The sequence below is a fragment of the Desmodus rotundus genome, chromosome 10 (genome assembly GCF_022682495.2).
Source record: "Desmodus rotundus isolate HL8 chromosome 10, HLdesRot8A.1, whole genome shotgun sequence".
Taxonomy (NCBI): Eukaryota; Metazoa; Chordata; class Mammalia; order Chiroptera; family Phyllostomidae; genus Desmodus; species Desmodus rotundus.
The window spans coordinates 67,072,603-67,091,060 of NC_071396.1; the positions used below are offsets into that span (position 1 = coordinate 67,072,603).

At 43.0% G+C, this 18,458-nt stretch overlaps 1 protein-coding gene across 2 annotated transcripts in view; it reads right to left on the bottom strand.

Moving 5' to 3' along the window:
- The window catches only part of PTPRM (protein tyrosine phosphatase receptor type M), a 788,021-nt gene that overhangs the window by 23,693 nt on the left and 745,870 nt on the right, over positions 1-18,458 (bottom strand). For both annotated transcript variants that reach the window (XM_045187759.2, XM_024580360.4), the window contains 6 exons: positions 12,644-12,760; positions 5,701-5,855; positions 5,308-5,443; positions 3,504-3,653; positions 2,637-2,810; positions 1,491-1,622 (listed from right to left, as the gene is read on the bottom strand). In XM_045187759.2, the coding sequence (XP_045043694.1) occupies positions 1,491-1,622; positions 2,637-2,810; positions 3,504-3,653; positions 5,308-5,443; positions 5,701-5,855; positions 12,644-12,760 (864 nt within the window). The remainder of the gene's footprint in view (positions 1-1,490; positions 1,623-2,636; positions 2,811-3,503; positions 3,654-5,307; positions 5,444-5,700; positions 5,856-12,643; positions 12,761-18,458) is intronic.

Below are 18,458 nucleotides of genomic sequence, written 5' to 3' on the forward strand. Positions count from 1 at the left end.
TTCAGGATTCACATTAGGGGAAAAAGAATGATTCTGAAGAGGCAACAAGTCCCTTATTCTATAACTGTCTTTGACTAAGGAATCTTGAATTAGTGAAATTTAACCCAGGACTTTGCAAGTTAGAAAACCAGGATCCTTGGTTCTATTTCAAGTTGTGTCTTTGAAGCTCTCCGAGGTGTGGTATCTGCTGTCTTTAGAAACGGCTGCACCCTCCAGAGAGGATCAATGGGGAAGACTTCTAAAACATTTAAGCTTCTTAAGCAAAAAAGACTAGATAAGGACGAGGATTATCATTAATATTTCATTAACTTTCAGGCTAGAGCCTTAATAACATAATGTAGGTGTCAAACATAATTAAAAGCATTACAGAGTTGAAGTGAGTGTCCACGCCACTTATGGTAGATTGATGTCAATGAAATAGATTTTATGAAGAAAAAAATATTATCCAGTTTGAAAGCTAAAATACGTCAGACCTTTTTTTAAAAAATAATCTAAGAACTTATTTTAATGAAAATTTAAAATGACATGTTTATTCAAAGTTGTTTATAACTTTAGAAAAGTATTTTTAAAAAGTGATAGCCCTTAACACTGAAAAATTAAACTCATTTTTTAAAAATTGAAAATTAAAACTGTAAGTGAATGAAGTAAAGTAAAACCATTCATATTTTTTCAGGCCTTATTTTATTTTATTTTTTAAATAATTTAGGTTTCTAGTAGATAGGAAATGAATTCAGGTCCTGAACGAGTTTACCTTAGAGCATGCTAGGTTCGAACGCAGCGCGGCTGTCCTGGCCGTGAAGCCTCTGACTGCACGGCCGTGCCGAGAGCAGTAGGCTGAGCTCCTAAAGGGCCACTGTGCTCATGCTTGCCTGACGAGTCTCGTTAAGAAGGTGGTTTGTAACCCCATTACTAATATTGGGTCATTACCGTCCATTCTATCTCTTTATGTTTAAGAAGAAGAGCTATGAAAAAAACCCATTTATCATTCTGAGCTTCTATTTCTTTTTAATATCTTTATGAGAGAGTTGACAAAACTAATCGCTGTCCCTTAAATTCGCCTGTAGGGCTCCACTGTCACTTCGGCAGGACAATCTCCCCGATGGGACCAAGGGCTGGGTTAGATGCTGGCGTCCTTCCTGTTTTCCTGGTTTGCTGGTCAGTGACTTTGGCTTTGCGACATTCATGTATTCTGCTCAGCTCGGACTGGGCCCCTTCCCTGTCCCCCTCCAGTCAATATTTCCATCCTTTCTGACTCTCTCTTGTCCTCTTACTTCCACCATTTGTAATTCCAGCCTGTCATTATGGTTTCAGATTTTCTGCCCCAATCCCTAATTCCATCTGATTTTTAACATTCATATTTCATCATCTCTAGTTCTTAATCCTCACCTGGCTTTTGTGACCTGGTACAGAAGGCCACACTTCTCAAAGTGTAAGCAAACACAGATTTACCCTGGGCAAGAGCTCCGGCTGTAATAACTCATGAGTCTTACCTGGGCCGGATCTACGTCATTTAGCATAACTACAGACGTGCAGTGGTAATCCAGGACCAGTCTCCAGAAGTCTTTCACTGTGTTTGGCAAAGGATGCTGCGTGACTATAAAAGCTGAAGGCTGTTTATAGCTCTGCAAACACACAAGAAAGATCCAAATATACCAGGAAATGTGAAGGAAAGAAGCTAAGGTTATTCTGTACACATACACATTTGTGACATAAAACACTGAACGCATTAACAATGGTTGAATGCTATCGCCATTGTCAATGCCAAAATAGACTAAATGGAAACTTCTCTGCAGAATGGTATGATTTTCACATGGACACTAAGAAAACAATAGCATCTTATAAAATTGTTGCTACATCTGGTAGAAAAGCAACATTGGCCTTGCACATAATTATTTTAATAAAGAAAATTTAACTTTAATTAAAAAATGTGTACAATTAAAACAGTTCTGCTTTTCCTAACTATCTTCCCTAGTCATTTATATGCGTGACGGTGTTACTTATTTTTGCATTAAAAGGATACACATGCTTTTTATAGCTCTGGAGAGCTTCAAACAAGTGTAAGTACCCTTTTACTGATACTGCACCAACAGAATAAAATTTCCATATTAGCACTAAAAATACCCATTCACTTTTCCCATCAATTGAATAGCAAATGTTCATTCAATTAGGAGTAAATTGACTGACAGGAAGTAATGACTTGTGTACTATCCGTACTGACAGGCAATTTTCCCCCATGGTAATTACTGCCTAAATTAAGAGGAAAGGGGACTCAAGCAAAGCTGCCAACCATATTACCCCACTTCACTGCCTTAGTGACCTAATAGCTGTCTCTTGCTCTCTGGCCAGCAGGTTAAAAATTTAAGTGTTCAGAGAGTAAATGGAACATGTTTCATTTTTCAATACTTTGGGACTGGTGGTTTCCAAGAGACCAAGAATGTTGGTGCTGGCAAAAAAACACATATAGAATATGAAATGCACTTTGTTGAAAAAATAGTTTCTGTCTTAAAAAAAACACAATCCCAAACCAAGGGCAGATGAGTCGAAGAAGACCCAGGACGCACTTGGTCATCTTCCCAGTTGTTCCCCCTTGACAAAAATCTCCCCGTTGCCTTCTGAGGGAAGGTCAGTGGGCTTACGTCCATGAGGGCAGCATTGATGTAGTTGCTGCTCTCCCCGTCGATGGTGATGAGGAAAGGCAGACAGCGGTCTGGGGGCAGGATGTCCATGCAGCGGTTTTTCTCGTGGTTCCGGGGCAGGAGCGCAATGCTACAGTCTTCCACACGCAGCGTCGGCGTTACCATGTTCAGGGTCTACGTGACAGAGCACAGGCACGTGGGGAAGGGAATGCTGGGTAGCGTGTTGTCTCAATTCAGGCTTCACATCCAAGTTCCTTGCAGCCTGAGTACAAAATGGTCCCTTCCCCAACCTTCTCCATAGCCCCACTTACACAGTTACATATTAATTTCCATTTTATCTTTTTGGATTTTGTCTATAGACAGTGCCCACTATGGCTAGACACCTGGGCACTTGGGAGAAAGAGGTCGGGTAGGGTTTGGTCTAGTGCCAGGTGCATTTAGACTGAATGTGAGTATAAGGAACTCTTGCCAAGCAAGTGCTCTGAGTGTATCTTGCTTGTTTTGGCTGCACACACTTGGTGTTGTGGGACTGCCTGGTATCTGCTTTTAAAGTGGGGAAATGGTGTTGCTAGACCAGCAGTTCCCAGCCAGGCAACTGACCCTGTGGGGCACTGGCAGCGTCCACACATGTTTTTGGTGGTAACAACTGACGTGGTGGAGGTCTTCTGGTGTGCAGCTGGTAGAGGCCAGGGATGCTGCGAGAAATTCTATAGGACAGTCCCCACAGCAAAGAATTATCAAGCACCAGATACCAATATTGCTGAGGATGAGAAACCTGCATTGCCTCAATGGTTTTGGATCTGACTTAGACACATTTCTTGAGGAGCAAAGTCACAGGCACTTGCCTCTCCCGTTAGCATGACTTACCCGAAATTCCTCTTTAATCTGGCTTGAATTTGTCTGTGGATCCAGTTTGTTCATGTCATAATACAGAGACCTAACTTGAGAGGCAGGGATGGAGGTGTCTCCACAAAGACAGGCTTCTAGGATGGCGTCATGGATAAACACGTATTGCTCCTGGGGACACAGATGGGACATGCTGGTCATGGGGAAGCCAAGGTAACTGAGAGATCCAGAGAAGGCGGGAAGACAGCCCCTCATGGTCAAGGAGATGGAGCAGTGTTCCGACGGAGAGAAACCAACTGTGAGGGCCTGACTGCTAGGAGGGGGTGCTCCTCACAAGGCACAGCCAGCACATTATTGAGTGGGCACATGTGACAGTTTAACGGAGGAAGAGACAAGCGTCAAGTGGACTGGCTAAAACCAGTCGGACACTGATAGGTACTAGAGCAAGCACTGTAATGCTAGAGTAACTGTCGCTAAAACGCTTTTGTAATTCTGATCCCAAGAGTTTGAAACTCAATATTTTAGATGAGGAAATGAGCAGAATCTTATCTATGGTAAAAAGAGAATTGACCAACCAAATGAATAATGCAAAGAAGGTCCAGGCAAACTTGACATCACTGTGAAAAAACAGTTCTGAGCACTTAGAACTACTTATTTTGAAACATTAATTAATGTGATAATTACAAAAGTCCTTACATGTCCAGAGAAGAGCTCCTGTTTGTCCATACAGTAAGCCCACAGTTTAAAAACGGGTCCTCTGGTTTAGAAATGGCACTGATTTTCCCTACAATTAATTCCTGAAGTTTTACCATAGGTATTACTGACTTTTAATTATGTGAGATGTGAAAGAGTCTCATTACTTTTTATTTTAATTTCTATAAATAACCAGGACTCTTCATTCTCAGAAACAGCCCACTGCTATTAAACATCATCTCGAAGAAGAGGAGCAAGTGCGAAAGTGGATGAGGCAAAGCGTGATTAACTGTGAAGTATATTAAAAACACATTAATATCATTATTATACTTAAAACAAAGAATCCCTATTCCAAAGCAAAAAATGCCAGGAAAGCAGCATTTGTAGTTTCTGCTGTTTTTCTTTGTATTAGCTAAAGAACAAGAAATTAGGTTTCCCAGGGGCTTGTGTGAACTGTGCGCACAATCAAAATGCAATGGTTTCTTTCCATTCTTCTTCTACTTCATGAATCATACTTAAAACAATCAAATATTTGTAAAAATATGAATTTCCTAGGAGCAGGATGTAATATTTTTGCTCAAAAACTTAGATTCCTGAGACACCTTGAACTCTAGCTGATAGAAGGATTATACTAGCTGGCACAGAGCACTTCTACAAAACGGGTGAATTCCCACGATGCCGGCCACTGGGCAGAACTTTCAGGGACCAGGAGAAGAACAAACTGTACGGAGATTACCCTTTGGCCACTTGGCAAATGCCTGGCTACACTCAGGAGTCGTCTTGCTCTGGTTACCAGCTAGTTTAAGGACATAATAAAAAGAAAGGGCACTGGATACTCGAAGCCTAAACATAGAGACTCTACCGGGCTCCTTGACACAGAAACAGCAGATTTAGGCTCATGGCTGCAGATTCTGTTACCTGGGAGACTCGTGGCCTTTCTGTTTGTTTAGGAAAAGAAAACAAAAGGAAGAAGGGAGGAGGGAAAGAGAGGCTGCCAGGAATATCACTTCTTCTAGGCAGTTTTGGAGAGAGAACTGCCAGTGTTCCTTTCCCCCTTGGCTCTGGGGGCGGCGGTGCAGAAGCCCCGTGCACCAGTCCAAGAACTGACGGGGGCTGGCGGGGAGCACGGTACCTCTGTCTGCACCATGTTCACTCTCCGTGACCGCAGCTCCCTGACACAGTTGTAGATGTCCACCACCCCTTCCCGTTCCGCCATGTCCAACATGATGTCAATAACGATGAAACAGCCAGTCCTCCCGGCACCAGCACTAAACGGAGAGAGATGTCTGTTAGAGGAGGGAGAAGGACCCCTGTGCCACTGCTTTAAAAAAAAAATCTTACGATGGTGAAATCACACCATATAAAGTGAACCATTTCAAGTGTACCATTCAGTGGCATTTCACGCATTCACAGTGTTGTGCAACCATCGCCTCCATTGGATTCCAACGCATTCCCACCACCCAAAGGAGACCCACAACCACCGCCCACTGTGCTTCCTTCCAGAGGCCCCGGGTGTGCTACCTACCTGCAGTGCACCACCAAGGGGCCTGCGTTGGGTGGGCTCTTGGATTTGACCTGCCGGACGAATCCCAGCAGTCCTGTGGCATGGTAAGGGACCCCATGATCCGGCCAGCCAGTGAAGTGAAACTGTCTGATCTCTCGGATTTCATGAATGCCCCTCTGCGGTAACCGGTCGGCACAATGCAGGAAGAGAACAAAGGAAAATACGGATGAGCAACCGGGAGAGCATCAAGTCCCCTCCGCAGTCAGTAAGCCTAGGGTCAGCGCCTATGAGTGGCTGGGAACAAGGCCATTCTTAGATTTCACACACACTTTGAAAGCCTTATGGCAGGCAGGAAGATATTTGTGGGGTGACAGGGGAGGCGATGTTGGGGGAAATGCTAATTGACAGGCATAATTCCAGAAAATGGATGGATCTCTTTGATTCTTTGAAATTCCTTTCCAAAAACTAGATTCAGTTAACAGTTTATATATCACTCAGATCCTACTGAGTGAGGTGTGAGCTCGCAGAGAAGGAGGCACAGACCAGGGACCTGAGGAATTAAATACTATCTATGTGCTCAACAGATGAGCTACTAAAACGCAGGACCCTTGTTCTCTCCCTCCCATAGCCTGGTTCCTCTGTCCCAGGTCCGTGAGCAGAGCACACAGCGTGGGTGCACGGAGAATGCCACTGGAGGAATGGATGAGGGCTGCTTTCCAACTACATATATCAGAGAACTAATTTTCATTTGCAACTTGTTTTGTTAGATTTCTCTTTTTATTTATTTTTATTTAATTTTTTTACCAGTTCATTTTAATTATATTTTTTCTATAACCATTTATGCTCCTATACCCCGTTCCACCTCCACCCAGCCTCTCCGCCCCACAACCACCACACTGTTGTCTGTGTCCATGAGTTCTTTCTCTGTTTTTTTTGCTCTACCCCTCCACCCCCACAGCTCCCCATCCGCTCCTCATCCGCTCCCCACAGCTGTCAGCCTGCTCTCTATCTGTGAATCTGTCTCTACTTTGCTTGTTAGTTCAGTTTGTTCATTAGATTCCAAATGTGAGTGAAATCATGGTATTTGTCTTTCTCTGACTGGGTTATTTAAGTCAGCATAATGCTCTCCAGGTCCATCCATGTTGTCACGAGGGTAAAATTTTCTTTTTTAGTGCAGAGTAGTATTCCATCATGTAAATGTCCCACAGCTGTTTTACCTACTCATCTACTGATGGACACTTGGGCTGCTTCTGGATCTTGGCTATTGTAAATAATCTTGCAATGAACATAGGGGTGCATATAGTTTTTCAAATTAGTGTTTTAGATTTCTTCAGATAAATTCTAAGAAGTGGAATTATTAAAATGTCCATACTACCAAAGCAATCTATAAATTCAGTAATATTTCTATCAGAATACCAAGGGTGTATTTCAAAGCACTAGAATATCCCCAAAATTTGTATGGAACCACAAAAGACCCCGAATAGCTGCAGCAATTTTGAGAAAGAAGAACAAAGTTGGAGGGATCATGCTACCTGATATCAAACTACACTACAAGGCCAAAGTAATCAAAACAGCCTGGCACTGGCATAAGAACAGACACAGAGATCAATGGAACAGGATAGACAGCCCAGAAATAAACCCAAGTCTCTATGGTCAATTAATATTTGATGGAGGAGGCAAAAACATATAGTGAGCTAGAGATAGTTTATTCAATAAATGGTGTTGGAAAAATTGGACAGATACATGCAGAAAAATAAAACTAGACCACCTTCTTGTCACATACAAGAATAAATTCAAGATGGATTAAAGACTGAAGTGTTAGACTCAAAACCATAAAAATCCTAGAAGAAAACGCAGGTGGTAAAATCTTGGACATTGCTTGTAGCAATATTTTTTCTGAGATATCTCCTCAGGCAAGGGAAACAAAAGGGAAAGGAAACAAACAGGACGACATCAAACTAAAAAGGTTTTGCACAGCAAAGGAAACCACCAACAAAATGAAAAAAGAACCCACTGAATGGAAGAACATATTGGCCAATGATACATCTGATAAGGCAGCGGTCCCCAACCTTTTTGGCACAAGGGGCCAGTTACATGCAAGACAGTTTTTCCATGACCCGGGGTTGAGGGGGAGAGGGGTGCTGGAGACAGGGGTGCTGAGCTCAGGCGGTAAAGTGAATGAAGCTTCACCTGCTTGCCCTCTGCTCACCTCTTGCTGTGGGGCCTGGTTCCTAACTGACCACGGACTGGTACCAGTCCTCGGCCTGGGGGTTGGCAACCCCTGTGATAAGGTGTTAATATCCAAAATTTATAAAGAACTTATAACTCAATACCAAAAAAACCAATTAAAAATGGGCAAAGGACCTGAATAGACACTTCTCCAAAGAGGACATACAGGTGACCAGAAGACACATGAAAAGATGCTCAATGTCACTGACCATCAGAGATGCAAATTAAAACCACAGTGAGACACCAGCTCCCGCCTGTCAGAATGACTATCATCAATAAATCAATAAACAAGTGCTCGAGGGTGTGGAGAAAGGGGAACCCTTCTGCACTCTTGGTGGGAATGCAGACTGGTGCAGCCACTGTGAAAAGCAGTGCAGAGTTATCTCAAAAAATTAAAAATAGATTTCTCTCTTTAAATCAGGTAAACATTTAATCCATCCGCCGACCATCTGAGTGAATGCGATGCTTCCTTCAGGTATGATGCCAGGTGCCAGGACCACAGAGACAGTCAGACAGTGCCTCCTGTCCAAGAGGGTGTTGCAGCTGGCTTGTGGGAAGCAGGCATGTGGGCAAATACATACCATGGCAATCAGATTTGGTGGGAATTCTATGTTGGATCAGTAAGTTGAGGTGGGAGAGTTGTCTGCCACTGAAATGACGGGAAGGCAGAAGGAAAAAAGACCTTAAGTTTTGTTTTTAAAAAATTTACTCTTTTTGAGAATAATGAAGTTGATTTATGTCCATTATTTTTTTTCTAGCTATGAACCTGTCTGATAAGACTGAGTCTTAAAGCCAAAGTTTGTTTTGAAAACAAAAATTACTTCCAGGATCAAGGCTGGATGTAAATTTGAGACCAACTTAAATTTTCTCCCTTCCCTCATTTGATGACTGTTTACTGAACATCATTTCTGTGTTAGGGCCTAGGTTTGGTTTCAGTTATTTTAACATTAAATATACACTAAGCTTATCACCTTCACCATCAGTCATTGTTCACACAAACTTAGTGAGCAAAGAAGAAATTCAGAATTTGATGTGCTTTGAAAGACTAGAAGAGGCCAACAGTTAAAGGTTTTAAGATAAGGCTCGACTGCTGTAAGTGTATTAATATGTCTTAGTTTAATAAACCACAGCGTGGAAGCTTTATTACTTTGAAAATCATGCACTTCTTTCTTTTTAAATCCTCACTGGAGGACACGCCCATTAGTTTCAGAGAGAGGGGAAGGGAGGGAGAAAGAGAGGAAGAGAAACATCGATGTGAGAGGGGAACATCGATCAGTTGCCTTTTATATTCTGTATGTGGGATGACGCCCAAACAACTAAGCCACACCTGCCAGGGCAAAAACCACGCTATTCTTTAATAGAGTTTAAGCATCAAGGAATGAAGCCATCAGGTAGTCGCAAATGAAAATCAAACTGTTATCTGCTAAATATGTTCTGTGACCCCTGGGTAACATTGCAAGGTGGTTAGGAGCCCACATTTCTTTAAGTATATTTTATTGATTATGCTATTACAGTTGTCCCATTTTTTCTCCCCTTTATCCCTTTCTCCCCTGCATCCCCTGTCCCTCCAGCATCCATCCACCTTAGTTCATGTCCATGGTTTGTACTTTTAGGTTCTTTGGCTTCTCCATTTCCTATACTGTTCTTAGTCTCCCCCTGTCTGTTTTGTACCTACCAATTATGCTTCTTATTCCCTGTACCTTTGTCCCCATTCTCCCCTCTCCTGCTCCCTGCTTGTAACCCTCCATGTGATCTCCATTTCTGTGATTCTGTTCCTGTTCTAGTTGTTTGCTTAATTTGTTTTTGTTTTAGGTTCAGTAACCATGGCCACAATTGTCAATCCCAAAGTCTCCATCAGAAGACAAAGGGTTGAACTGGGTCACCTTCCTAATCCCTAGAGAGTTCCCCTGGCTTTATGTCTGATCACTGGCCAGTGGTGATCCCACACGATTATAGGGGAAGCCTATAATACATCTTTATTCCAAAGACCACCAGTGGACGTTTCCCTGATCCCCCCATATATTGTTTGTTTATTTTTATTTTTTGAGAACTTCCTGTTCTAGCTTTGCTAGATTTCCGCTCCAGCATCCTCAAGTCCCAAACTCCATTCCTCATGAGATGGGCCCCCAACTAATCTCTTTAATACTAACTTTCTGAGCAAGTTAAATGTCAGTTTCTAGGATGCAGAAAAACTTTTCCCAAAATAAACCTTCACCCTTTTATATGTTCAAGATTAGCAAAGGAAATTGCTTCTGTGATTAGTGATCACAGCACAAATACTTCCCAGTTTGGTATCATTATATTTTTGTTTATTTTTCATTGTAGTAAGTATTAATGTAATATAAAAAGTTATGTTCACTTCATCTTCCCATGTAATTTAATTGAAAGGAAGAATCGAAGACACACACTAGTGCCTAGCCCAAAGTGTGTTCTTAGCAAATATCTGCAGAAAGAATGAATCACTGAGTGCATGCGTCGTCCTGAGACGGCAGGTTCATATTCCCACTGCCTTCTTCGAGGCCCAACCACCTCCTAGGTAGAGAATTCAGTAGCCACTGCCAAACTTCCTTTCTGCCAGGATAGGAAAGGGAGAGATTCCCCAGACAGCCTAGATCCACGGAGACTTTTGAGCTCCCTCCTCCTGACACAATGGACACTATAGAGTATTTAATATCTGGTTAACTTGGAGTCATCAGCAACGTGGAAAAGGAAGGATGAGAAGCCAATGCAAAACAGGACTTTGTCAGTTTCAAACTGCAACATGTCTGCTTGTTTTGCAGAGTGGAGCCCAAATACATTTTTCACCTTAGGTCCCTTGGTGCAACATACTCTCAAAACAGTCCACTGTAGAACTCTTACAGTTTATGCTCGACTATTTTTCCCCCCTTCTAATGAAAAAGTTTGGAATCTACAAGAAGTGCTCCATGGAAGTGCTAATGATTTGTTTTCTTTAAAGATTCCAATTGCCCAGTTAGAAAATCACTAACTTGTCATTTTGATTTTCCCAAATGCCAGAATAAGCTCCTTGTCCTTCCCCTTCACCACCTCTTCACTATTAGTCTGATGACTAAAATAACTGGGTATTTCTAAAACATTTCTGTGCAACTGGCAATGTAGGACAGTACAAAAAGAAGTTAAAAAAAACCCCAAAGAAACAAATAAACCCTTCTGTTAGCATCAGAGATGCATTTTCACCCTATTAGAAAACAGCTGACTACTGTTCAAAGAACTTCATGTTTAAGTGATGGCTTTGGATGATTTTTTTAAAAATAAAAAATATCGAGGGTCTTTTATCGCTCTCTGTTGTAATGCAGTTATTCATTAAGTGCTCTTGCCAAGAGCCATACAGAAATCCTCCATATTTCTCCCTGCCCCAATCCTGCCTAAAAAGGAAAAAAACCGACATCAAAGTGTGAGGTTCAGAACTTGAAGAATTGAGGCAACTAGAACTCCACGTTCTTTGAAGTCCCCATGCCTCCTGCTTGCTTATTAAAAATGACAGGCTAAGAAAAAAAATGGTATGAGAAACAGAATAAAATAAAGTCTTTTCAGCCTTGTGATTCTGTGACAAATATGGATTTGAAACCCAAGATGGGTAGTTCAAAACATAAGGGTAAATTAGCCAGTAAGCAGATGCAATTTCCTTGATTCCCTAAACTGGCCTTGCTCATCCAAAAAGCGCACTTGGGTGCAGTGTGAATGTAGAGAACAGAAGGTGGCCAAGAGCCAACTGTCCAGCAGTCCCCTGAAACTCAAGTCCTGAAGGGAACCTGCTACTGTTAAATGAGCACAAGCGTTCACTGAACAAATTTGCAACAAAATTGCTATGTCAAGTGTAACAGGGCCGGCTCAGGTCTGGAGAATCAGCTCTTGATTGAAAAGTCTGTGGACCTCAGACACAAAATCATGTGTCCCCTTCACTGAAGGCAGGATGAGGATTGGAAGGCAGAGTTTCTCAGCCACATCACCTCCACTTTCCCCACAGCCTACCTGTGACACTTCTCTGGATGGACTGCAGTTTGCTTCACTTCCGGCCCCTCCCTATGTCAGCAGAAAGAGGGGGAATAAGGAAATTCCCTGTTATGCCCTACAGTGCTTCCCAGAGAAGAAGCCCCATCCATGCACATGGGATGAGGCAGAGGAGAGCCAAAGCAGAGCATTCACGACCCAACACCAGCAAGTACAAAAGGCTGAAACCAGCATGGGAGTGAGTATGAATGAAGGTGCTGGTTCATGCAAGAGTATCTTATGTTTCCAGATAAGTCACTGCTACCTGGAAAATCCACCAGTTTGTATGAAGCCAGAGAGGCCTGAAAAGCCTTAGAAGTAGAGGGATTCCAGGAGGAGTTAGGGCCTCAGTCTCAATACTGATACTAACTCACTGCTGGGAAACCCATACGCACATACAACATGAAAACACTTATCACACTGTGAACGAAGAGAGATAGTCGGCTGAACAATATCAACCAGGTTCAAAAGAAAAAGGAAATATACAGATAGGCATTTATTTTTTGGTTTAGTTGCAAAATATAGATTCTTATGAAATGGGAATGATTTGCTTCAAAGATGAAACTGAGCTCTTATAGAATCAGAGAGTGAGATGCAATCTTGAGAAATTACTGATAGAGCCTACCTGCGTGCAGGTGTGCCCATGTACAAAGTATCCTCATAAGTTAATGAGGCTAGTACCACTGTCTGACCATGGCTTTTCCAAGTACGTAGTGTGAAAACTCACCTTTTCAACAGCAAATGTTCTTATCACATATTCTGCCAGCAGCTCTGTTTCTATTAGGGTAACTTTAATATCTTTATATATCTCCGTGTCATCTGGCCAGTATTTGCAGCATTTGACCTTTAGAAAACACAAAGGAAATAAAGGGTTTAGGGTGTTTTTTTTAGTTCCCCAGATGATGGGTCACAGTATGATTTGTATGACAAAATTTGCACATAAAAACAGAATTTAAGCTGTATACTACAGAGCAAGGTTTATTTTTTTAGATCATGTATGCTTTTCTTCCCTCTCCAGAAAAAAACAAAATTTGAGTTATAGGAGGAGTAAAGCCTAGGAAAATGGTCTGAAGTTAACAAGTTGTATTTATACTGCAAATATCCCAGTTACAGTAACCATTCATTTCCTGTTTATCTCTACTTGGGGAATGGCCTGGAAAAATAAACTATGAAAGGTAGCTTGCAATATTTTAGCTCCTTAGAATTTTAAATTCCTTCTCGTTTCAGGAATCGATTGAACATTTTTGAGGAGTGAGCAGGAAATCAAAACCAACAGTAAGATTAGATTTTTTTTTTCCTGAAGAAGGAAGGAGCTCTGTGGTTTTCCCAAGTTAGAATTACAGATTCATTTTAATCTAGTAAAGTCAATATACAAAATTTGGTAAAAAGATGAATGCAGTCTTCTCATATTACTGAAAACCTCTAATCTAAGGATTTTTCAGGTGGAAGAAATTTGTTAGACTTGGCCCCTCCTAGGAGTCTTTTCCTTTTAGAGCAGCAGGAGGCTGGGCAGGGCGCTGGCCCAGGGTTCTGTCCTTAGCCTCTGCTGGTCTGTCTTGAATTCCTGCCGCCAATTCTCCATGGATTAACTTCTGTACCACTGGCCCCATTTTTCCAAGTGCTGAATTAGATTCTCACTTCTGTGGGCATTGCCCTTGCAGGTCCTGCTCATTCTTTGTCCCACATCAACTGCCCTCCTTCTAATTCCCTGTACTAACGATACTATAATCCCCCCAGTTACCGGGGCACAAAATCAGAGATTCTGTCTCCAAAACCTAACCAACTGCTAAGTGTAAGACATTTCTAAAATATCTCAAATATGTTTTCCAACTTTTCATTCCCTTTGCCACAATCTTAGTTCAGGCTCTGCATGTATGTTCTATGCATGAGTACCAGGAAAACCCTTCCACAGGGTAATGCCAATGGCATTTACTTGCTCTGCTCCATAAGCTTCTATTTCCAACTACTGCTCATGAAACTAAATAGAAATTACATTTGGCCCAGAGTGTAAGGATCTTTTTGATTTCTCCACAACTACCGTTTTTACCCTCATCTCTTATTACTTTTGTTTCTATCCACTTATGTTCAAAGACAAGTGGTTTGCGTGGTCCCCAAACAGACCTCACGATCCAGGCTCCTACTCATGCCCTTCCTTCTGGTTAGAATGTCCTCCTCACACCCGCTCATCTGCAGATGAGTTTTATCCTTTCATCAAAGTATGTCTCAAAAGCCACACCCCTTCAAAGTCTTTCCTTCACAGATGGGAGCCCTCTCTCTTTTTGATCCTCGATGAAATGTGCGTGTTCTGCTAGGATGCTTGATACCTGCCTATTACCTGCCAGAACGCACAGGCCATCGTATTGCGTATTTCTGCACACCCTGCAACATCCACCATCGTGTCCCATAGACACTAAATGTGCAATGGGTACATGTAGAAGTGAATCACAGAGAAAATCATAGGGTCAGTGTAGGAAGGAAAATCCCAGATTGGGAAAGTTTACAAAAAGAAATACCAACTGAGGTGACCTTTCTCAGGATGTCAAGTACCTTAGTACTCTAATGCTTCCAGTGTGGTACTGTCTGGCCATTGTCTTAGCCGCTTCCATCTGAATGTTTCTGGCAGCCGATTCAGTGAGGTTTTAGATAAGCCTCTCTACCTCAACTAGGCAAGACGGATGTAAGCCAGACACGTTAGGAATTGCAGCATAAGACAGAGACGGTCCCTATCCTCACTAAATTTTTAGTTTCCACTGGGAATCTTTTTTTTCTCATGAGAATATTACCTGTGATTTGACAAAGTATAAATACTTATACATATTATGGTTCATCCATAATATTTCAAAGATTTACATCATGGAGCTAAAATATTCCAGAATAAGAGAGAGCTCTAATTTCTTCACTTCCTTTCCTGGATGCGAAGTAAATCTGAGAAGAGCATGCGTATTTGTGGAGATGTCTAATTTCATTTATAGAAAGTCTAATTACTTTCACAATGCTAATTAACAAAGGTGCTTCTGTGGTCCTCTTTATTGGGGGACTTGTTTTGATCTTTTTGTGACTTCAATTATGGAAGCAGAATATAGTGGTTAGATACAAAAATTACAAATAGAGCATATATGTGCACTTCTAAAATTAAACATTCCCAATGGAATGAATATACAATTAAAAAACTTGTGTATTTCCCTGAAAATTCCAAGAAAACACACACAAACACACCTGCAACCTATGTTATACTAGGTGTATCTTATATAATAGAAGTACCTTATCAGGATGCAACCCATATAGGACATATATCACTTTCTAATTTATCTCCTTTCCTCCCTGCCCCCAATTTTCAATAAATATGCACGTGTGTGTGTGTGTGTGTGTGTGTGTGTGTGTGTAGTGGTGCTTCAACGTATTGGAGTCCAGGGAAAGCAAAATCCCCTGAAATTTATCTAAGTCTGAGTTCTCTTTGAGACTGTTCTTCCAAAGAGCTCGGGTTCCCAGGGAAAGCTGATTCTACAGAGCTCCCCTGCCCACCCCCCTCGCGCAGCCAGATGCAGCCAGACGCCCCCACATCAACAGCTGAAGTGGCCTCGAATCAAGAGGTTGCCAAAGGGCCAGCCAGGACCGCTCTTTCAACGAAGTGAATGAACCCTGGAAAGAAACCCTGTCTGCTCCGAGACGCTAGGTAAGATGCTAACTCCGCGCCGCCCGGTTGCCTAAAATGAGTGGTAATTAAGCAAACGGAAGCCTTGGGTTTACTTCCTTCCAGATCGTATTTATGGACAGAGACTTCCCCTCTGCAGAGCACCTGCGTAGGCGGACCCAGAAGAGGCAGCCGAGCCATTTCCAATCCTGCCCTCCCCATCTCATCTCCCGGAATATCCTGAAATGGTTTGCCACATCTGTTTTCAGCCTACTAAAAACCTTTCTAAGTTGGGTTCCTTTTAGTATCTTTTTAACTGCTTGGATTTGTGTCAAGTTATTATTTTGCTTAAAAAAGAAAAAAGAAAATGAGCAGGAGGAGGAGGAAGAATGCATGCTTCTTCTGGATGCAGACATTCTGTGCCTGGGGAGTTTGGGGCTTGAGTTGCCGCCCGGCTTCTAAGGTCTACATATAGAGAGATGTTAAGACCAGTGCTTTTGTGGCATCTCTGATGGTGGCCAGGCTTGGCTGCCTTCTGGAGCCCTGTGCTACCTGCACAACGTGTAGGAGAGGCTGTGCCTCCCACGAATCCTGATCCTAAGGCAGCAGCCTTTGGCCCAGAAAGGGAGGCCCTAAGCAGGTTCATTAGCTGGGTGCCCCAGCACTGGTTCCATCGGGCCATTGACCAGGCACCTACTACTGAGCCTGCGTGCCATACAGTGGAAGGCTGTGGGGTAGCGTGATGTGGCCCCTGCCTGCAAAGGGGGATCGTTGTTGGTTTTAAAATTCATAAAACAAAACACTACAGAAAGCAGAATGACCCCAGGATTTCTAACCGCCTGAAAAAATTCTTCGAGGTAGGTCATTTTGAACTGCAGCCCAGGTGACCCCCAAGTACAATAAAGTCAGAGGAGCCCAGGCAGGCTGGGACTGCAGCTCCCAGGCTGGCAGCACATTACTGTGACCTGCAGGGCATCCCAATGTCCCTAGAGCTGTGGTTGTCAAATTCCAGCGGCAGCAGGACCCCTGCAGGGCCTGTTACAACAGGTCTGAAGACGCAGGGCCCCAGAGTTTGCACTTCAACCCAGCTGCCAGGCGATGCTGCTGGCCTGCGTACCACACTTGCAGTAGCGGGGACTTAGACGGCCCACCTGACTGCAATCTGGTTCTCGTTAAGGCTGATGTGAGCTTGGGTAAGTGTCTCAAGTTTGCTTAAGTTTCTTTACCTGTAAAGAGGGAATGATTTTAGTTCCTATTTCAAAGTGATCTAAGATTAAGTTAGGGGTTACCAAATTTGTCTGTCCCTTAGAATCATTTTTGGGGGGTGGGGTATTAAATTCCAAAGCCCAAGACACACTCCAGGCCAAATGGATCATAATTTCTGGGGTGAGACAGAGGTATTTGTGGTTTTTCATTGCTTCTCAGGTGACTCCCAAAGACAGGTGAGTTTGGGAACTACTGGATGAAGTGATGTAACGCAATTAAAACATCTGCCCCAGTGTGGGCTCATTGTAAGTGCTCACAAAATGCATATTTTATTTCTAAGTGATAATTTTGTGATCTGGACTGTAGGCGACCACAGAAATGTAGAGGGCAAGGGGCACATTAAGGGGCAGGAGAGTTGAAGCAGGGTTTTCTGGAGAAGGAAGAAGGTAAGCTGAGCATCGCCAACTAAGCATGGTTTATGGCGGAGAAAAACACGGGTGAAAACAAAACAAAGTGCTTCCTTTGAACCTCTTTCCTGCCAACCTCATTCCAGGGACTGAGGAGACTTGAGAGAGTGGTCAGCAGGTGTGTTCTCCCACTAGGGTGGTCTGATGAACACCCAGCAGAAATTAGGAAATGGTGTCTGTGATTCGGGGGAGGAGATTCATATCAAAGGAAGCTATGAGGCATCACAGAAACAGCCAGTTTCCAAACACTCATTTTCAAGATCATTATAACTGCTGTACATAAGCCTTTCATGCTTGGATTTCACTGTTTGGAATCGCTGCCTTCTCACATCTGGGCCTCATTTGGTGGCTTAGAGAGGGCAAGTGACTGGCCTGAGAGGAGAGCCAGCTCTGGCCAGGGCTGCTCACCATCCTCTTCATTCCTTCCATTTCCTCGCATCCGCAAATGAAGAAACAAAGACAGGCCCAGGGAGGGCAAGTGACTTGCTTCAGGGAATAAGCTAGATGGTGTCGAAGGGGAGGCCATGGATCTAGGCTTGGCTCCAAGCACAGGGCATTTGGGGAGGATGAAACTCAAGGCGTATCATCCTTTCTTCAGTCTTGCCAAGTGTGGCTTCAGGAACAGATGCCAAGTAGAAAGCCTTAAAAATGACTTGAGCTTTTTTGCCTTTGTGTGGGTGAGAGACAGTATGTGGGATGGATGGGCACGAAGAACAGAAGCGCCCTCTGAGACCATCACTCATTTTTGTCACTGATCACGAATTGCTGTTCCTGCTGGTGCCCCCCACGTCAACTGCACCAGTTGTGGAGAAGAGCCTGGGGCAGAATGAGAAGGTCTGTTTATGTGCAGGGGTCCAAAGACTAAGAAACCCGTGATTAAGAAGGATTAATGAACTGCATATTAGCTCTTCAGTTGGGGCCACCATGGTGTGATCTAATAAACTTTACTTTAAAGGGGCAGAACAGAGAAGAGGGGGGCAATAAAAGGTGCTGGTAGGAGTTTTGATACCTCAAGGGGGTTTCAAAAATCTCAATCTCTCTCTCCTAAAGAGAGACATCCAAAAAGAGTGACGGCAGTTCTATTAATAGCTGTGTTCAGGGCCAGCTGAGCACAGCTCTGACAGTGACAGGGGATAGATAGCAAGAGCAAAAAGCTGCTTGCTAGGAAGTGAAGATACCAAAAGGAACCCCAGCCAAGAGCAGCTGCCAGAGGGGTTTCCAAGAGAACAGATTTATTG